General features: G+C 43.1%; 1 protein-coding gene across 1 annotated transcript in view; it reads right to left on the reverse strand.

The window, feature by feature from the left end:
• Window positions 1–14,418, reverse strand: part of SCD5 (stearoyl-CoA desaturase 5) — a 53,959-nt gene that overhangs the window by 8,274 nt on the left and 31,267 nt on the right. Inside the window, exons 2-3 of the mRNA XM_070756546.1 lie at window positions 8,188–8,318; window positions 3,280–3,485 (exon numbers count right to left, since the gene is read on the reverse strand). Of these exons, the coding sequence (XP_070612647.1) occupies window positions 3,280–3,485; window positions 8,188–8,318 (337 nt within the window). The remainder of the gene's footprint in view (window positions 1–3,279; window positions 3,486–8,187; window positions 8,319–14,418) is intronic.

Genomic DNA, 14,418 nt, shown 5'->3' on the forward strand with positions numbered 1-14,418 from the left:
TTTCTCAAGATTAGATTTTCAGGGTTGCAGACAGAAAACACTGGCTATTAACTCTCTTTCTATTCAGAAAGAAATGTTGCAATTCTGCAACGAACTTCCCTTTTTCCTCCCCTTTTATGCTACCTGTGATGAAGTGATCTACGTTGCTGGAAATATTCCTGTCTCCCTCGCATTCTTCTGACTCTCGCATCTAAAATGGGGTCCACTATATGCCATTCCTCCTCTGACTCTGACACCATTGCAGTTGGGGGGTCTGCAGCCTCTGGAGTGTCCCCAGGTCCCAACTCTCCCTCACTTTCACTGTCCAACTCTTCTGATAAATACACTGGTCTGTGACCCCCAGATTGGGGGGGGGGACCCAGTTCATTCTCCTCAAAGTCTGTGACCAGAGGAGTCGGATGTGAGCCAACCACAACAGTGAGATTGTCCTCTCAGCTTTCCAGTAGCTTTGCACACAACTCAGTACAGTAATTAATATATTGTAGCCGCCATAACAATCCGATGAACGGCATTGTTTATTAAATTCATAAATCCTCTCGATCATGGACTTCTCTGAAAAATCACTAATACAACTATTTCAAGCACTTAGTTGGAAAATGCTAATGATTGTAGAGTCATTTACTTGGAAGGGACCCTTGGGGTCATTCGAACCAGGGGTCAGCACCCTAAACACTCAAAGAACCATTTGGATCCGTTTTCCACAAAAAATAAAACATCGGGAGCCACAAAACCTTTCCCCCTGCTGACTATTTCCTGAGTATATGTAGGGTATGTAATTGAACATTCTATTTTCTTCTGAAACTTTTCTTTTCTTGGATTTATATATGGTTGGCCTTCCAGGGGCTGTATCTTGGGTCTACGCAGATTTAAAACCAACCAGGAATCCACTCCCTGATATTTAAAAGCAACCTTTTTTATACAGAAAACAGCATTTATACAAGCCAAATTCATGCATGTGAATGCATCTTGGCAGCTCCTCAGTGAGAGTAGTTAAGAGATCGCAGTTCAGCGTCTAAGCTACTGCTGCAGATCAAAGCTAATTATGCACTTCTTTACAAGATAAAGAGTCTCCAGTTTCATTGACTTACTTTTACAGCTTTGCAGTCTCTCCGTAGACAAGGCTCTTTTACTCCAAGGATTTTAGCTGAGAAAGAACAGTTGGCTAGCGCAGTGATTTTCAACCTTTTACAAAACCATTTACAAAACCATGGGGCACATTTGGGGGGGGGGGGCTAAAAAGTTTGGACAAAAAAATTATCTCTCTTCCTCCTTTTCGCTCTATTTCTCTCTCCCTCTTTCTCTTCCTTCCTCTTTTTTCTCTCCCTTCTTTCCTCTTTTTTGCTCTTTCTCTCTCCCTTCCTACCTCCCTCTATGTCTTTCTTTCTCCCACCTTCCCTCTCTCTCTCTCTTTCTTTCTTTCTTGCTCTCTCTCTCTTTCTTTCTTTCTCTCTCTTGCTTTCTTTCTTTCTTGCTCTCTTTCTTGCTTTCTTTCTCTCTTGTTCTCTTTCTCTCTTGCTTTCTTTCTCTCTCTTGCTTGCTTTCTCTCTTGTTTTCTTTCTCTTTGTTCTCTTTCTCTCTTGCTGTCTTTCTCTCTCTTGCTTTCTTTCTCTCTTGTTTTCTTTCTCTCTTGCTCTTTCTTTCTCTCTTGCTCTTTCTTTCTCTCTCTGAGCTTCGCGGCACACCTGACCATGTCTCGCGGCACACTAGTGTGCCACAGCACACTGGTTGAAAAACACTGGGCTAGCGTAACATGGATGGGACCTCAAACATCAACGGACTCCATTACAAAATGTTGAAACTCCACCCTGAATTTCCCATAGGCCTCCCTTAAATACCTATAGGGAGTGGTCAACAATTCCCTAGAGTTAACAAACTACAGTCTACTTCCTTTTCCCATACAAGTATTCTTGTCTTTTTCTTAGTCTTCTAAAGTCGGCATCTAAAAAAGGCTCATAGTCTTCCTCCTCCTCCTCTTCCTCTAAGTCAGACCCTACTGTCATTGGCATATCTGCCACCTCTGATGGTCTTTCAGGTCCATCCGGGTCTATTTCTCCCTCACTTTCACTCTCTTGCATCAGCTGGCAAAACCACTGGCCCAGTGTACCAAGATGGGCCTGGCTCACCCTCCTCAGAATTTATCATTACCAGAATTGGTTGAAGACCACTGACAACACCGGGGGTTTGAAAAGCTCAATAAATCTCACGGGGGCAGATGTCGCTTATTTGACTGACAAGGAGCTGCAGCGGAGGGATGAAAGAGCCACATGTGGCTCCAGAGCCATGGGTTGGTGACCCCTGATCTAGACCAATGTTTCTCCAGCTTGAGAAGTTTAAGATGGATGGACTTCAACTCCCTGCCTTTGCTGGCTAGGGAATTCTGGAAGTTGAAGTCCATCCATCTTAAATTTTTCTAGATGGAAAAACACTGATCTAACCCAATCTTCTGCCCAACTGCTCAACTACTGTAAGGCTCTCCACATGGGGCTAGCTTTGAAAAATGTTCGGAAATTCCAGATCATGCAGAATGCAGCTGCGAGAGCAATCAGGGGCTTCTCTAAGTATGCCCATATTACTCCAACACTCCACAGTCTGCACTGGTTGCCAATCAGTTTCCGGTCACAATTCAAAGTGTTGGTTATGACCTATAAAGCCCTTCATGGCACCGGACCAGAATATCTCCGGAACCGCCTTCTGCCGCACAAATCCCAGCGACCGGTTAGGTCCCACAGAGTTGGCCTTCTCCGGGTCCCATCGACTAAACAATGTCATCTGGCGGGACCCAGGGGAAGAGCCTTCTCTGTGGTGGCTCCGACCCTCTGGAACCAGCTCCCCCCAGAGATTAGGATTGCCCCCACCCTCCTTGCCTTTCGTAATCTCCTTAAAACCCACCTCTGCCGTCAGGCATGGGGGAATTGAAACATCTCCCCCTTGCCCATGTTGTTTTGGTGTATGATTGATTGTGTGCTTGGTTTTTATATATATTGGGGTTGTTTTTATGAATTTTGTAACCTAAAACTGTAATTTAGATTGCTAAATATTAGATTTGTTACTATGTACTGTTTTTGCCATTGTTGTGAGCCGCCCCGAGTCTGCGGAGAGGGGCGGCATATAAATCCAATAAATCTAATCTAATCTAATCTAATCTAATCTAATCTAATCTAATCTAATCTAATCTAATCTAATACAATCACAATAGCTGTCTAACTTTGATTTCAAGACATGCCGCGATGAACCACCCGTGTGTCTCCAGCCTTACTCGTGTTTACCATTATCACTCACTTTCTCTGAAAGGTCACCACCGGATCCTCCAACAAATCACTGAAGTCCAGTTTTCGCCCTTTCTCAATGACATCACGATGCTTCCGAACAAAGAGCCAGCCGATATGGGAGAAGAAGAACCCCCGCCGGGCATTATGCGGGTCAGCATCCGTCTCGGAGTATTTGTGATGCACCCGGTGGTCTCGGGCCCACTCAAAAATGTCGTTCTGCACAAAACAGAAGGGGAAAATTAAGCGTCGTGGTTTTGTGAACCTCTGAACCCTTGCTTACTCACCGTTCATATCACCCGTTTCCTCCTACTTATGACTGTATGACTGTAACTTGTTGCTTGTATCCTTAAGATTTCTATTAATATCGATTGTTTCCTGATTGCTTATTTGACCCCTATGACAATCAGTAAGTGTTGTATCTCATGATCCTTTTTTAAAAAAAAAATTACCTCATGATTCTTTTTTTAAAAAAATTACCTCATGATTCTTCCCCCCCCCCCAATTTTTACCTCATGATTCTTGACAAATGTATATATTCTTTTATGTACACTGAGAGCATATGCACCAAAGACAAATTCCTTGTGTGTCCAATCACACTTGGCCAATAAATAATTCTGTTCTGTTCTATTCTATTCTATTCATTCTATTCTATTCTTGTGTTTTTAAGCAATAGCATTGTCTATGGAGACTTGAGTGGCGGCGTGGCCTACAGGTGTTCCAGCGAACGCCGAACCCGAACGTTACCTGAACTTTTTAAAAAGTTCAGGTTCAGGTTCGGCATGCCGAACACTGCAAAGTTCGGTTCGCCCAACACTAGTCACGATTGTCTCAAAAGTGGGGTTTTTTTTTCAAAAAGCAACTGGACTTCGTTTTTCCTTGAGGACATTTCGCTTCTCATCCAAGACGCTTCTTCAGTTCGAGAAGAAAAACACCTTCAAAGGAAGTACACTTGCCTTTTGTAAAAGCAGCTTTGGGACAAGCAACAGCATTGTTTGCTCAGTCAGAAAATAAACCCCTGTTTATGTCAAATACTATCAAAGATAGCAGCTGGTTTCCAGAGAAAATTTGCCTTCTGGCTATGTTGTTGCTTCTACCTCCTAGGAGACTTCAGAAGTATTTTTACCTCACCCACCTGAGCGTCTAGGAGGAGAGTGGGTGGAATTATTGTTAACATACAAATATGGTAGCAGGTGCACAAATCTCTCACCTTCTAGCCATGATGGTGAACTTTTGTTTCCTTGGGTACCAAAAGAGTGTCTGCATGTGCTATCGTGCATGCACGAATGCCCACATCCATAATTCAATCCTGGGGAGGGCGAAAACAGCTTCCCCAACCCTCGTGGAGACCCTCTGGAGACAAGAAACAGCCTGTTTCCCAACTTCTAGTGGGCCCAGTAGGCTTGTGTTTCGCCCTCCCCAGCTTCCAAAGCCTTCCCTGAAGCCGGTGGAGGGTAAAAACGCCATTCTCCATCCCTCTGGAGGCACTCTGGAAACAAAAAACGCCTTCCCAGAGCCTCTGTGTGAGCCAAAAATCAGCTGGCCAGCACACGCATGCATGTCGGAGCTGTGCTGTGGACAATAGTATACCTGAAAATGGTATTACCTATTCTCAGACTACTTAAGCTTCAACCGCAGCAACACAGGAGTACGCAACAGATTCAAACTTAATGTTAACTGCTCCAAACTTGACGGTAAAAAATATGACTTTAACAAATGAGTTGTCGAAGCGTGGAACTCATTACTGGACTCAGTAGTGTCAACCCCTAACCCCCAACAAGTGCACCAGTGTACCTTTTGTCCCTTGTCCAATTGTCTCTCCTTTATCTCATATATCTTTTCTTCCTATCATATATCTTCTCCTCTATTTTTATATCTTTTCTTCTATCATTTTCTTTATATATATTACTACATGTCTATTCTCTTCAATATGTATTGTGTATTGGACAAACAAACAAATAAATAAATATAAGCAGCCCCACCCATTGTGCCTTTGCAGGGGTGTCAAATTAGATTGCTTGGCAGGCCGGATCAACATTGTACTCGTCCTCCGAAGGCCGGCTGTAGGAGGTCATCAAGGCTGAAAATGGGCTGCATGGGGGCCGCCCGTAGCCGACCACATTGCATTTGGGCCAGCAAGGTGCTGCAGGAGACTGTCCAGGCTGAAAACAGGCCTGTTTTTGCTAGCAGAGGCACTGCAGGTTAGTCCTTTGCTATTTCTAGGCCAGTCCCACAGGTAGTCCTCAACTTACAACCACAAAACCAGAATTTCTATCGCTAAACAAGGTGGTTGTTAAAGTAATCTTATGTAGGAGAAAGAGAGGCAGAGCCTGGGAGTGGAGTCAAGAAAGGAATTAGCCTGGAATCATTAGGTTCTCACAAGCGGTCTAAGTCCAACACTTCGTGAATTCCGCTGGTTCCTAACTAGTGCCGGAATAGGGTGATCAGTTGACTAGATGCTTGTGTATGGCCATGAGCAATAAATCAAACAGAACTTAATACGGAGTCTTGATGCTTCATGCCCGACTGTTTATTTATTTATTTATTGGACTTGTATGCCACCCCTCTCCGTGGATTTGGGGCGGCTCACAACACATCAATAAAAAACAATATACAATAACACATCTAAATCAAATTAATATAAATAACTAATTTAAAATCATTCTAAAAGGCTAAAACGTTAAAAATCATTTATTCAGATTCAAACCACAAACATACCACATATTCGTTGGCCAGAGGCTAGAGTCTCGTGGCATAAAAAGGTTTTCAGATTCTTGCGGAAGGCAAGGAGGGTGGGGGCAGTATGAATTTCCAGGGGGAGCTGATTCCAGAGGGCCGGGGCCCTCACAGAGAAGGCTCTTCTCCTAGGCCTCGCCAGGACCAGGAGAAGACCGACTCTGTGGATACTGGGATTCATGCGGCAGAAGGCGGTCCTGCAAGTAATCTGGTCGATGCCAGTTGTACCTGATTTTACAATATTTTTTTGCCACAGTTATTAATCTCAATTGCTGTGGTTGTTAAGTGAAGCCCCGACATGACAGGCTGGAGAATTCTGGGAGTTGAACTCCACAGGTCTTCAAGTTGCCAAGGTTGTCTACTCCAGCCTTACATGGTTGCTTAAGAAGAGTTATGGAATGTGCAGAACTAGACATGATGACAAAACGTTTGAATAATCAAGTTGAAACAGAATTTTATAAAATATGGGATAAAGTATATGAATGGTGGAATTTTAAAAAATAGTATTAAAAATCAAATAAGTAAGAATTTATAATTATTTGAACTAATTATTCTGAAGGTTTATAGATAGAGTGTAATAGTTTAAAAACAATATAAACATAGAGTTTTTGCTTTCTTTTCTTTACAGTATTTAGTTTAGTTTAGTTTTATTGGATTTATATGCCGCCCCTCTCCGAAAACTCGGGGCGGCTAACAACAATCATGAAAATATACAATAAAATCCAATACTAAAAGCAAATTAAAACCCCTTAATATATAAAAACCAAACATACATACAAACATACCATGTATACAGTTGTAACGGCCTAGGGGGAGAAAAAAGTCTTAATTCCCCCATGCCTGGTGGCAGAGGTGGGTTTTAAGTAGCTTACGAAAGGCAAGGAGGGTGGGGGCAATTCTAATCTCTGGGGGGAGTTGGTTCCAGAGCGCCGGGGCCGCCACAGAGAAGGCTCTTCTCCTGGGTCCCACCAAGCGGCATTGTTTAGTTGATGGGACCCGGAGAAGACCCACTCTGTGGGACCTAACTGGCCGCTGGGATTCGTGCGGCAGAAGGCAGTCCCTGAGGTAATCTGGTCCGGTGCCATGAAGGGCTTTATAGGTCATAACCAACACTTTGAATTGTGACCGGAAACTGATCGGCAACCAATGCAGACTGCGGAGTGTTGGTGTGACATGGGCATATTTAGGGAAGCCCATGATTGCTCTCGCAGCTGCATTCTGCACGATCTGAAGTTTCCGAACACTTTTCAAAGGTAGCCCCATGTAGAGACCGTTACAGTAGTCGAGCCTCGAGGTGATGAGGGCATGAGTGACTGTGAGCAGTGACTCCCGGTCCAAATAGGGTCGCAACTGATGCACCAGGTAAACCTGGGCAAACGCCCCCCTCGCCACAGCTGAAAGATGTTTCTCTAATGTGAGCTGTGGATCGAGGAGGACGCCCAAGTTGTGAACCCTCTCTGAGGGGGTCAATGATTCTCCCCCCAGGGTGATAGATGGACAGATGGAATTGTCCTTGGGAGGCAAGACCCACAGCCACTCCGTCTTGTCTGGGTTGAGTTTGAGTTTGTTGACACCCATCCAGGCCCCAACAGCCTCCAGGCACCGGCACATCACTTCCACTGCTTCGCTGACTGGACATGGGGTGGAGATGTATAGCTGAGTATCATCGGCATATTGATGTATGATAAAGTTAGAAGTGTTATTTTCTATATTTTATTTTTTGAATAAGTATTTGATATTTTATAGATAAGAAACTTAATTAACATAAAGAATATAGAGTTAAACTTAACAAGAATATAATGCTCACGTATGATATTTCTGTATTGATCTGATTACAGTTAGGGGGTTTTTTTCTGTATCAGTTAGACTTCTATGACAAGCAGAGCAATTTAAATGTTTAATGTTGTTTGTTCTTGTCTGTCTTTTGAAAAACAATTATAATTATATATATACTGTATGTATATATATATATATATATATATGTAGATTGTTCTGAGTTCGGGTTTTGCCCTGTGTAATATTTTGCATGTCTATGCGACGTTTCGGTGAAATCACATTCACCATCATCAGGCTAAAGTTCCAATCTTTGTGTTGTTGTAAAATGGATATATATAATGGATATATAAAATATATATATATATAAAGAAGAGTTTGACAGCTGTGTGAATCGATTCTAAATACCTACCTGAAATGCCATTGAATTGGCGGCGGCCAAAAATATTCGCAGAGGCAGTTTGGCTTTGTAAGATCTGTGACTCCACAAACGATGGGCACCCGCTGTCACACCCAGGGCACACACCAGGAAACATGTGTATGCTGAAAACATGACAGAAAAATGAAAGAAGAAGGAAAGGTTATTGCTGAATATGTAAATAGTTGAATGCAAATACATTGTTCCCTCGATTTTCGCGGGTTCGAACTTCGCGAATAGGCTATACCACGGTTTTCAAAAAATGCTAATTAAAAAATACTTCGCGGTTTTTTTCTATACCACGGTTTTTCCCACCCAATGACATCATACATCATCGCCAAACTAATAATTTTTGCAAATAAATAACAAAAAAATATTGTTAATAAATAATTATGTGTATAAATGTCAGGATCACTAAGTGTCTTATTCAATGGTGAGTACCAGTAATAATGGTGAGTAAATGGTTGTTAAGGGAATGGGAAATGGTAATTTAGGGGTTTAAAGTGTTAAGGAAGGCTTGTGATACTGTTCATAGCCAAAAATGGTGTATTTACTTCCATATTTCTACTTCGCGGAAATTTGACTTTCGGGGGCGGTCTCGGAACGCATCCTCCGCAAAAATCGAGGGAACACTGTAGTTTGAATTTGAATGTTTGAAGTTGATTGGTTGTTTCCATTTGAGCGGGAGAATTGTTTAACTGTCAACCCTGTCTTGGGCGGGGGGGAAAAGAGTATAAATATTTTTTTTTTAAAAAAAACATTTTTTATTGATTTTATAATATAAAACACACACACAACATATAACAAGTGCTCAGTGATTGTGCCCACCACCAGACAAACATTCGTACCCCCCCACCAATCGGGGGTGTTTCTTGTATAAACCATTTTAACCCAAGAGCAAAATAGCCGCCCCGAGTCTTCGGAGAGGGGCGGCATACAAATCTAAGTAATAAATAAATAAATAAATCTATTTACATATTATAAAGTGATTCCAATTTGTTTCTTGCAGCTTGGTCTCGGATTCTACTCGCCATATATCGTCTTACCTTGTCCCATTGTCCCATCAGTTGTCGCAAGTCAGTTTCATTAACCAAATTCATCCTTTTGTCCATAATCTCAAATTGAATTTTGCATTGTCCATTTTGTCGCATCCTTCCAACCCAAGACTATTACCGCCTGAGCGCTTTCTATCGCTGCTTGTTTTATTTCTCTAAATTCTCCCATCTCATTACTTTTGACTAATGCTGCCATTTCTTTAGTGATTATCCATCTTATATTTAACATCCTATTCATATCCTCTTGCACTTTTTGCCAAAAAAAAAAAAAGAAAGTATAAATACAGGAACCCAAGCGTTGCTCGCAGATAATCTCAAATTGAATGTGGTCCACCATTAACCGGTTCCCCCAAGCCTGATGACAGAGGTGGGTTTTGAGGACCTTACGAAAGGCAAGGAGGGTGGGGGCAATTCTGATCTCCGGGGGGAGCTGGTTCCAGAGGGTCGGGGCCACCACAGAGAAGGCTCTTCCCCTGGGTCCCGCCAGGCGATATTGTTTAGTCGACGGGACCCGGAGAAGGCCAACTCTGTGGGACCTAACCGGTCGCTGGGATTCGTGCGGCAGAAGGCGGTCCCGGAGATATTCTGGCCCGATGCCATGAACGGCTTTATAGGTCATAACCAACTCTTTTTCCAGGTTGGCCCTGTCAGACAGATCTAAGCACCCTGCAGGTCAGATCTGGGCCCTGGGCCTTTGACACTGCTGCTGTTCATTGTCATGCAATACTACAGGGCATCTGCTAACAATGTGGCACTTTCAAAAACATATTCATTTTGCCACCGAGAACTTGCTGGCGAAGAAATAGCAGGGGACATTTCCCAGTATCGCAGCTATCCAGCTGCCACAGTTCTGTACAGAGGCTTTCAACTGCATCCATAAAAAACCCCCACGTAGCTAGACAAAGCATTACACAACACTTCTCTCACGCATAACATCTATTGTAACTTTACCATTTAAAATTCATTGTACAGTATAACCCATTGGGACCATGTATTTGAGTTTTAGTTTCACAGGCACAAGAAAGGGCCAACCCATTACCTTCTAAAGCTTAACAAATTCTAATGCTTTGCAAGTCCCCGGTAATTGTGAAGGATAGCCAGCTACTTGCTCAAAGACATTAAAAAAAAAAAAAAAAATCAATCGTCTTCCTCTGCAATTAGTTTTGGGTGGGCAACCCAGCGGTACCCGCCTTACACCATAGTTATTTTCACTCTGTTGTTACACTGTGCTGATTTCAGGGTCACGGAAATTATTTTCCATAATGGATGAAAACATCTCAAACAACTCTGTACAAGAGAAGGAAGACGCTCGAGCCAGGGGTGGGTTCCACACACATAGAAACATAGAAAAATAGAAGATTGAGGGCAAAAAGGACCTCATGGTCCATCTAGTCTGCCTTATACTATATCTTGTCTGCCCTTATACTATACCTATCCCAGGCATGTTTCAATTCATTAATGTGGATTTACCAACCATGTCTGCTGGAAGTTTGTTCCAAGCATCTACTACTCTTTCAGTAAAATAATATTTTCTCACGTTGCCTCTGATCTTTCCCCCAACTAATCTCAGATTGTGCCCCCTTGTTCTTGTGTTCATTTTCCTATTAAAAACAGTTCCCTCCTGAAACTTATTTAACCCTTTAATATATTTAAATGTTTCGAAATTACCTGCTGACTGGCAGTTGTAAAAAGCTGAGATGTTCAGTATGATAACAGATTAGGCAAGTAAATAGTATGTTCTACCCATAAACGTTAGAATAGAATAGAATAGAATAGAATAGAATTCTTTATTGGGCAAGTGTGATTGGATACACAAGGAATTTGACTTGGTACATATGCTCTCAGTGTACATAAAATAAAATATCGATATGAAGTACAACACTTAATGATTGTCATAGGGGTCAAATAATAGAATAGAATAGAATTTGTATGCCGCCCCTCTCCATAGACTCGGGGCGGCTAACAACAATAGTAAAACAACATATAACAAATCTAATATTTAAAATAATTTAAAAGACCCTAATTTAAAAACCAAACATACACAGAAAAATACCATGCATAAATTGTATAGGCCTAGGAGGAAGGGAAAATCTCAGTTCCCCCATGCCTGATGACAGAAGTGGGTTTTAAGGAGCTTACGAAAGGCAAGGAGAGTGGGGGCAATTCTAATCTCTGGGGGGAGTTGGTTCCAGAGGGCCGGGGCTGCCACAGAGAAGGCTCTTCCCCTGGGTCCCATCGAACGACATTGTTTAGTCGATGGGACCTGGAGAAGACCCACTCTGTGGGACCTAACTGGTCGCTGGGATGCGTGCAGCAGAAGGCGGTCCAGGAGATAATCTGGTCCGGTGCCATGAAGGGCTTTATAGGTCATAACCAACCCTTTGAATTGTGACCGGAAACTGATGGGCAACCAATGCAGACTGCGGAGTGTTGGTGTAACATGGGCATTCCTAGGGAAGCCCCTGATTGCTCTCGCAGCTGCATTCTGCACGATCTGAAGTTTCTGAACACTAATTGCTGACACAGTCTTAGATGTTTTTGGTTTCTTTTTAAAGAAAGCACTGTAGCTTCTTAGCAAGGGTTTTCTAAAAGTTGGGCCAATTAGCACTTCCCAGGGACTGTCAAAGATCAAACTTAACCTAGTTATAAAAGGAACAAACAGCAATGATCTCAAAAGAGAGAGGGGGGGGGAGAGGGGGAGAGAGAGATAAAAATATGAGGAATGAAATGAATCAGTGATGTGCTTCTGACAAGTTGCGGATTTGAAAAGGACACGAGTTTATCTGTGGGCTTGTTATAAGACCTACAGTATATCAGTTGCCCTGACAACTAGCAAATGTGGATTTTCTTAATCCTACAGGGGAAAAAAAATCAAAATGGGAACCACAAGATAGAAGCTCCTGGGTTTTGATTGGACTGGTGTGGTTGCGGCAAGGATCCTCACTTTTCAACACCACCACCAAAAAGACCCTGACTTTGTGTCTGAATGGTCAAATGTCTGGCAACTCCAAATCTCAACCCAAAAAATGCTGTCTTACGCATTGGCAAAAAGAATCAGAACACCAAATACAAGCTGAATAAACAAGACCTTACCGACAACCCTCACGCCGTAAAAGACCGTGGAATACTCATATCAAATGGCCTAAGTGCCAAAGCCCACTGCAACAACATCGCCAAAAAGGCTTCAAGAGTTGTTCAACTAATCCTAAAAATTAATCCGAAATTGCAGCATTGCAAAAATGCGGAAGTCTGCAGGTGGGGTTTCGAGGACTTCCGTGTTTTTGCGATGCTGCGATTTCGCTGAGGCTCCCCTCGCTGGGAAACCCCACCTCCGGACCTCCGTTGCCAAGGAAGCACCTGTTTTTGCGCTGCTAGGATTCCCCTGCAGCATCGCAAAAACACGGAAGTCTGGAGGTGGGGTTTCCCATGGAGGGGAGCCTCAGGGGAATCCCAGCAGCGCAAAAACAGGCGCTTCGGCTGGCAAAAGGGGTGAGTTTTGGGCTTGCACGCATTAATTGCTTTTCCATTGATTCCTATGGGAAACATTGTTTCGTCTTACGAACTTTTCACCTTACGAATCTTGTCCTAGAACCAATTAAGTTCGTAAGACAAGGTATCACTGTACTTTGTCAGAGTCTACACACACACACACACACACACCAGTAGTGGGTTTCTTCCAGAATGGATAACGACACCCCACCGGTAGCAAAAGTTGAGCTGCACGCCTGCACAAAAGCAAGAGATCGCCGAAATCTCTGTTGCACACATGTCCTGCACATGTGTAGAAGCAAAACCACACTGGAACATGCGTGTGTACATGCAAGACACCTGAAGCAAGACACCTGAAGCTGTTCGCGCAGTGCACCTATAGCGGCAGTAGGAACAATCTGCCCCGATACACACACATATAGATATACAGTAGTACCTCTACTTAAGAACTTAATTCGTTCCGTAACCAGGTTCTTAAGTAGAAAAGTTTGTAAGAAGAAGCAATTTTTCCCATAGCAATCAATGTAAAAGCAAATAATGTGTGCAAACCTGTTAGGAAAGAAATAAAAGCTCAGAATTTGGGTGGGAGGAGGAGGAGGAAGAAGAAGAGGAGGACAGTCACTGCCCAGAGCGAAAGGAGCGATACTTTTCTCTGGGTTGGGGATTGGACTAGAAGACCCTCCAAGGTCCCTTTCATTTCTGTTACTCTGTTATTTTGTTATTCTGTTGTGTGACGAACAGGCCTATTCAACGCTTCAAAGTGATAACAGCATCTTGGAGCACATGGTGTGCATAGACGAGAACAGTCTATGAACACTTTTAACCTCCTTTTCCTGGGCTCATGCTGCAACTGTGGAGCATAAATCACAATTCCAGAAAAAATATGCAACGGCTTTAAAGAGCTGTCGAAAATGCAATCTGCAGGGGGCTTCGAAGCAAAGTTTCCTTTCCAAATCTGAGGGGCACAGCTGTCCTAAAATAAACTCTGATTTGTCATTCTAGAATCATTAGCATTGAAATACCATCATTCCTTCTTGCAGACAGAGAAAACTGGGTCTCTTGAAGATGAAGGAAAAAGAAGAGGAGAAAGTGGATTAAATAGCTGGGTAAAAGAGAAAAAGAAATACTCATCCTCAACTAAGAAATTGTAAGAGGTAATCCCACACACACACTCCTCCTAGATGTTGTGGTTAGCTCTGCCCCAAGGACTGTGGGTGTGGGGGAGACATCCACATGCTGCAGGCCTGTTTTGCCCCCGGTGGAATCGGCTGATGAAGGCTCTCTGACCAAGAAGACATGAGTGACAGGGAGGAGGAGAGTGGGGCAGACAGCTCAGAAGGAGATCAATTATCTAGCTCCTCCTTGGATTCAGAACAAGAGTTAATGATACAGCCACGCATGCAGAGAGCGATGCATAGGCAACAACAACTGAGAGATTATTATCAAAGAAAATGAGGCCACCTGTGGTTGGGTGGGGCTGTGGTCATTAGTGAGGCTGCTATAAATAGCAGCCTGTGGGTTTGGCCATTGTGGAGGGTTATCTGATCCTTGTGTTTCGTGCCTGCTTTACTGACTGACTTGTTGTGTGTGCTGATTTTCCCCTGCTTTGCAACTAAACCAGAGCAAAGTGTGTTTCACTTTGTGAAAGAAGGACTGTGAATTGCCTCACAGCTACAAGCTA

This window comes from Erythrolamprus reginae, chromosome 7 (assembly GCF_031021105.1).
Source record: "Erythrolamprus reginae isolate rEryReg1 chromosome 7, rEryReg1.hap1, whole genome shotgun sequence".
Lineage (NCBI taxonomy): Eukaryota > Metazoa > Chordata > Lepidosauria > Squamata > Dipsadidae > Erythrolamprus > Erythrolamprus reginae.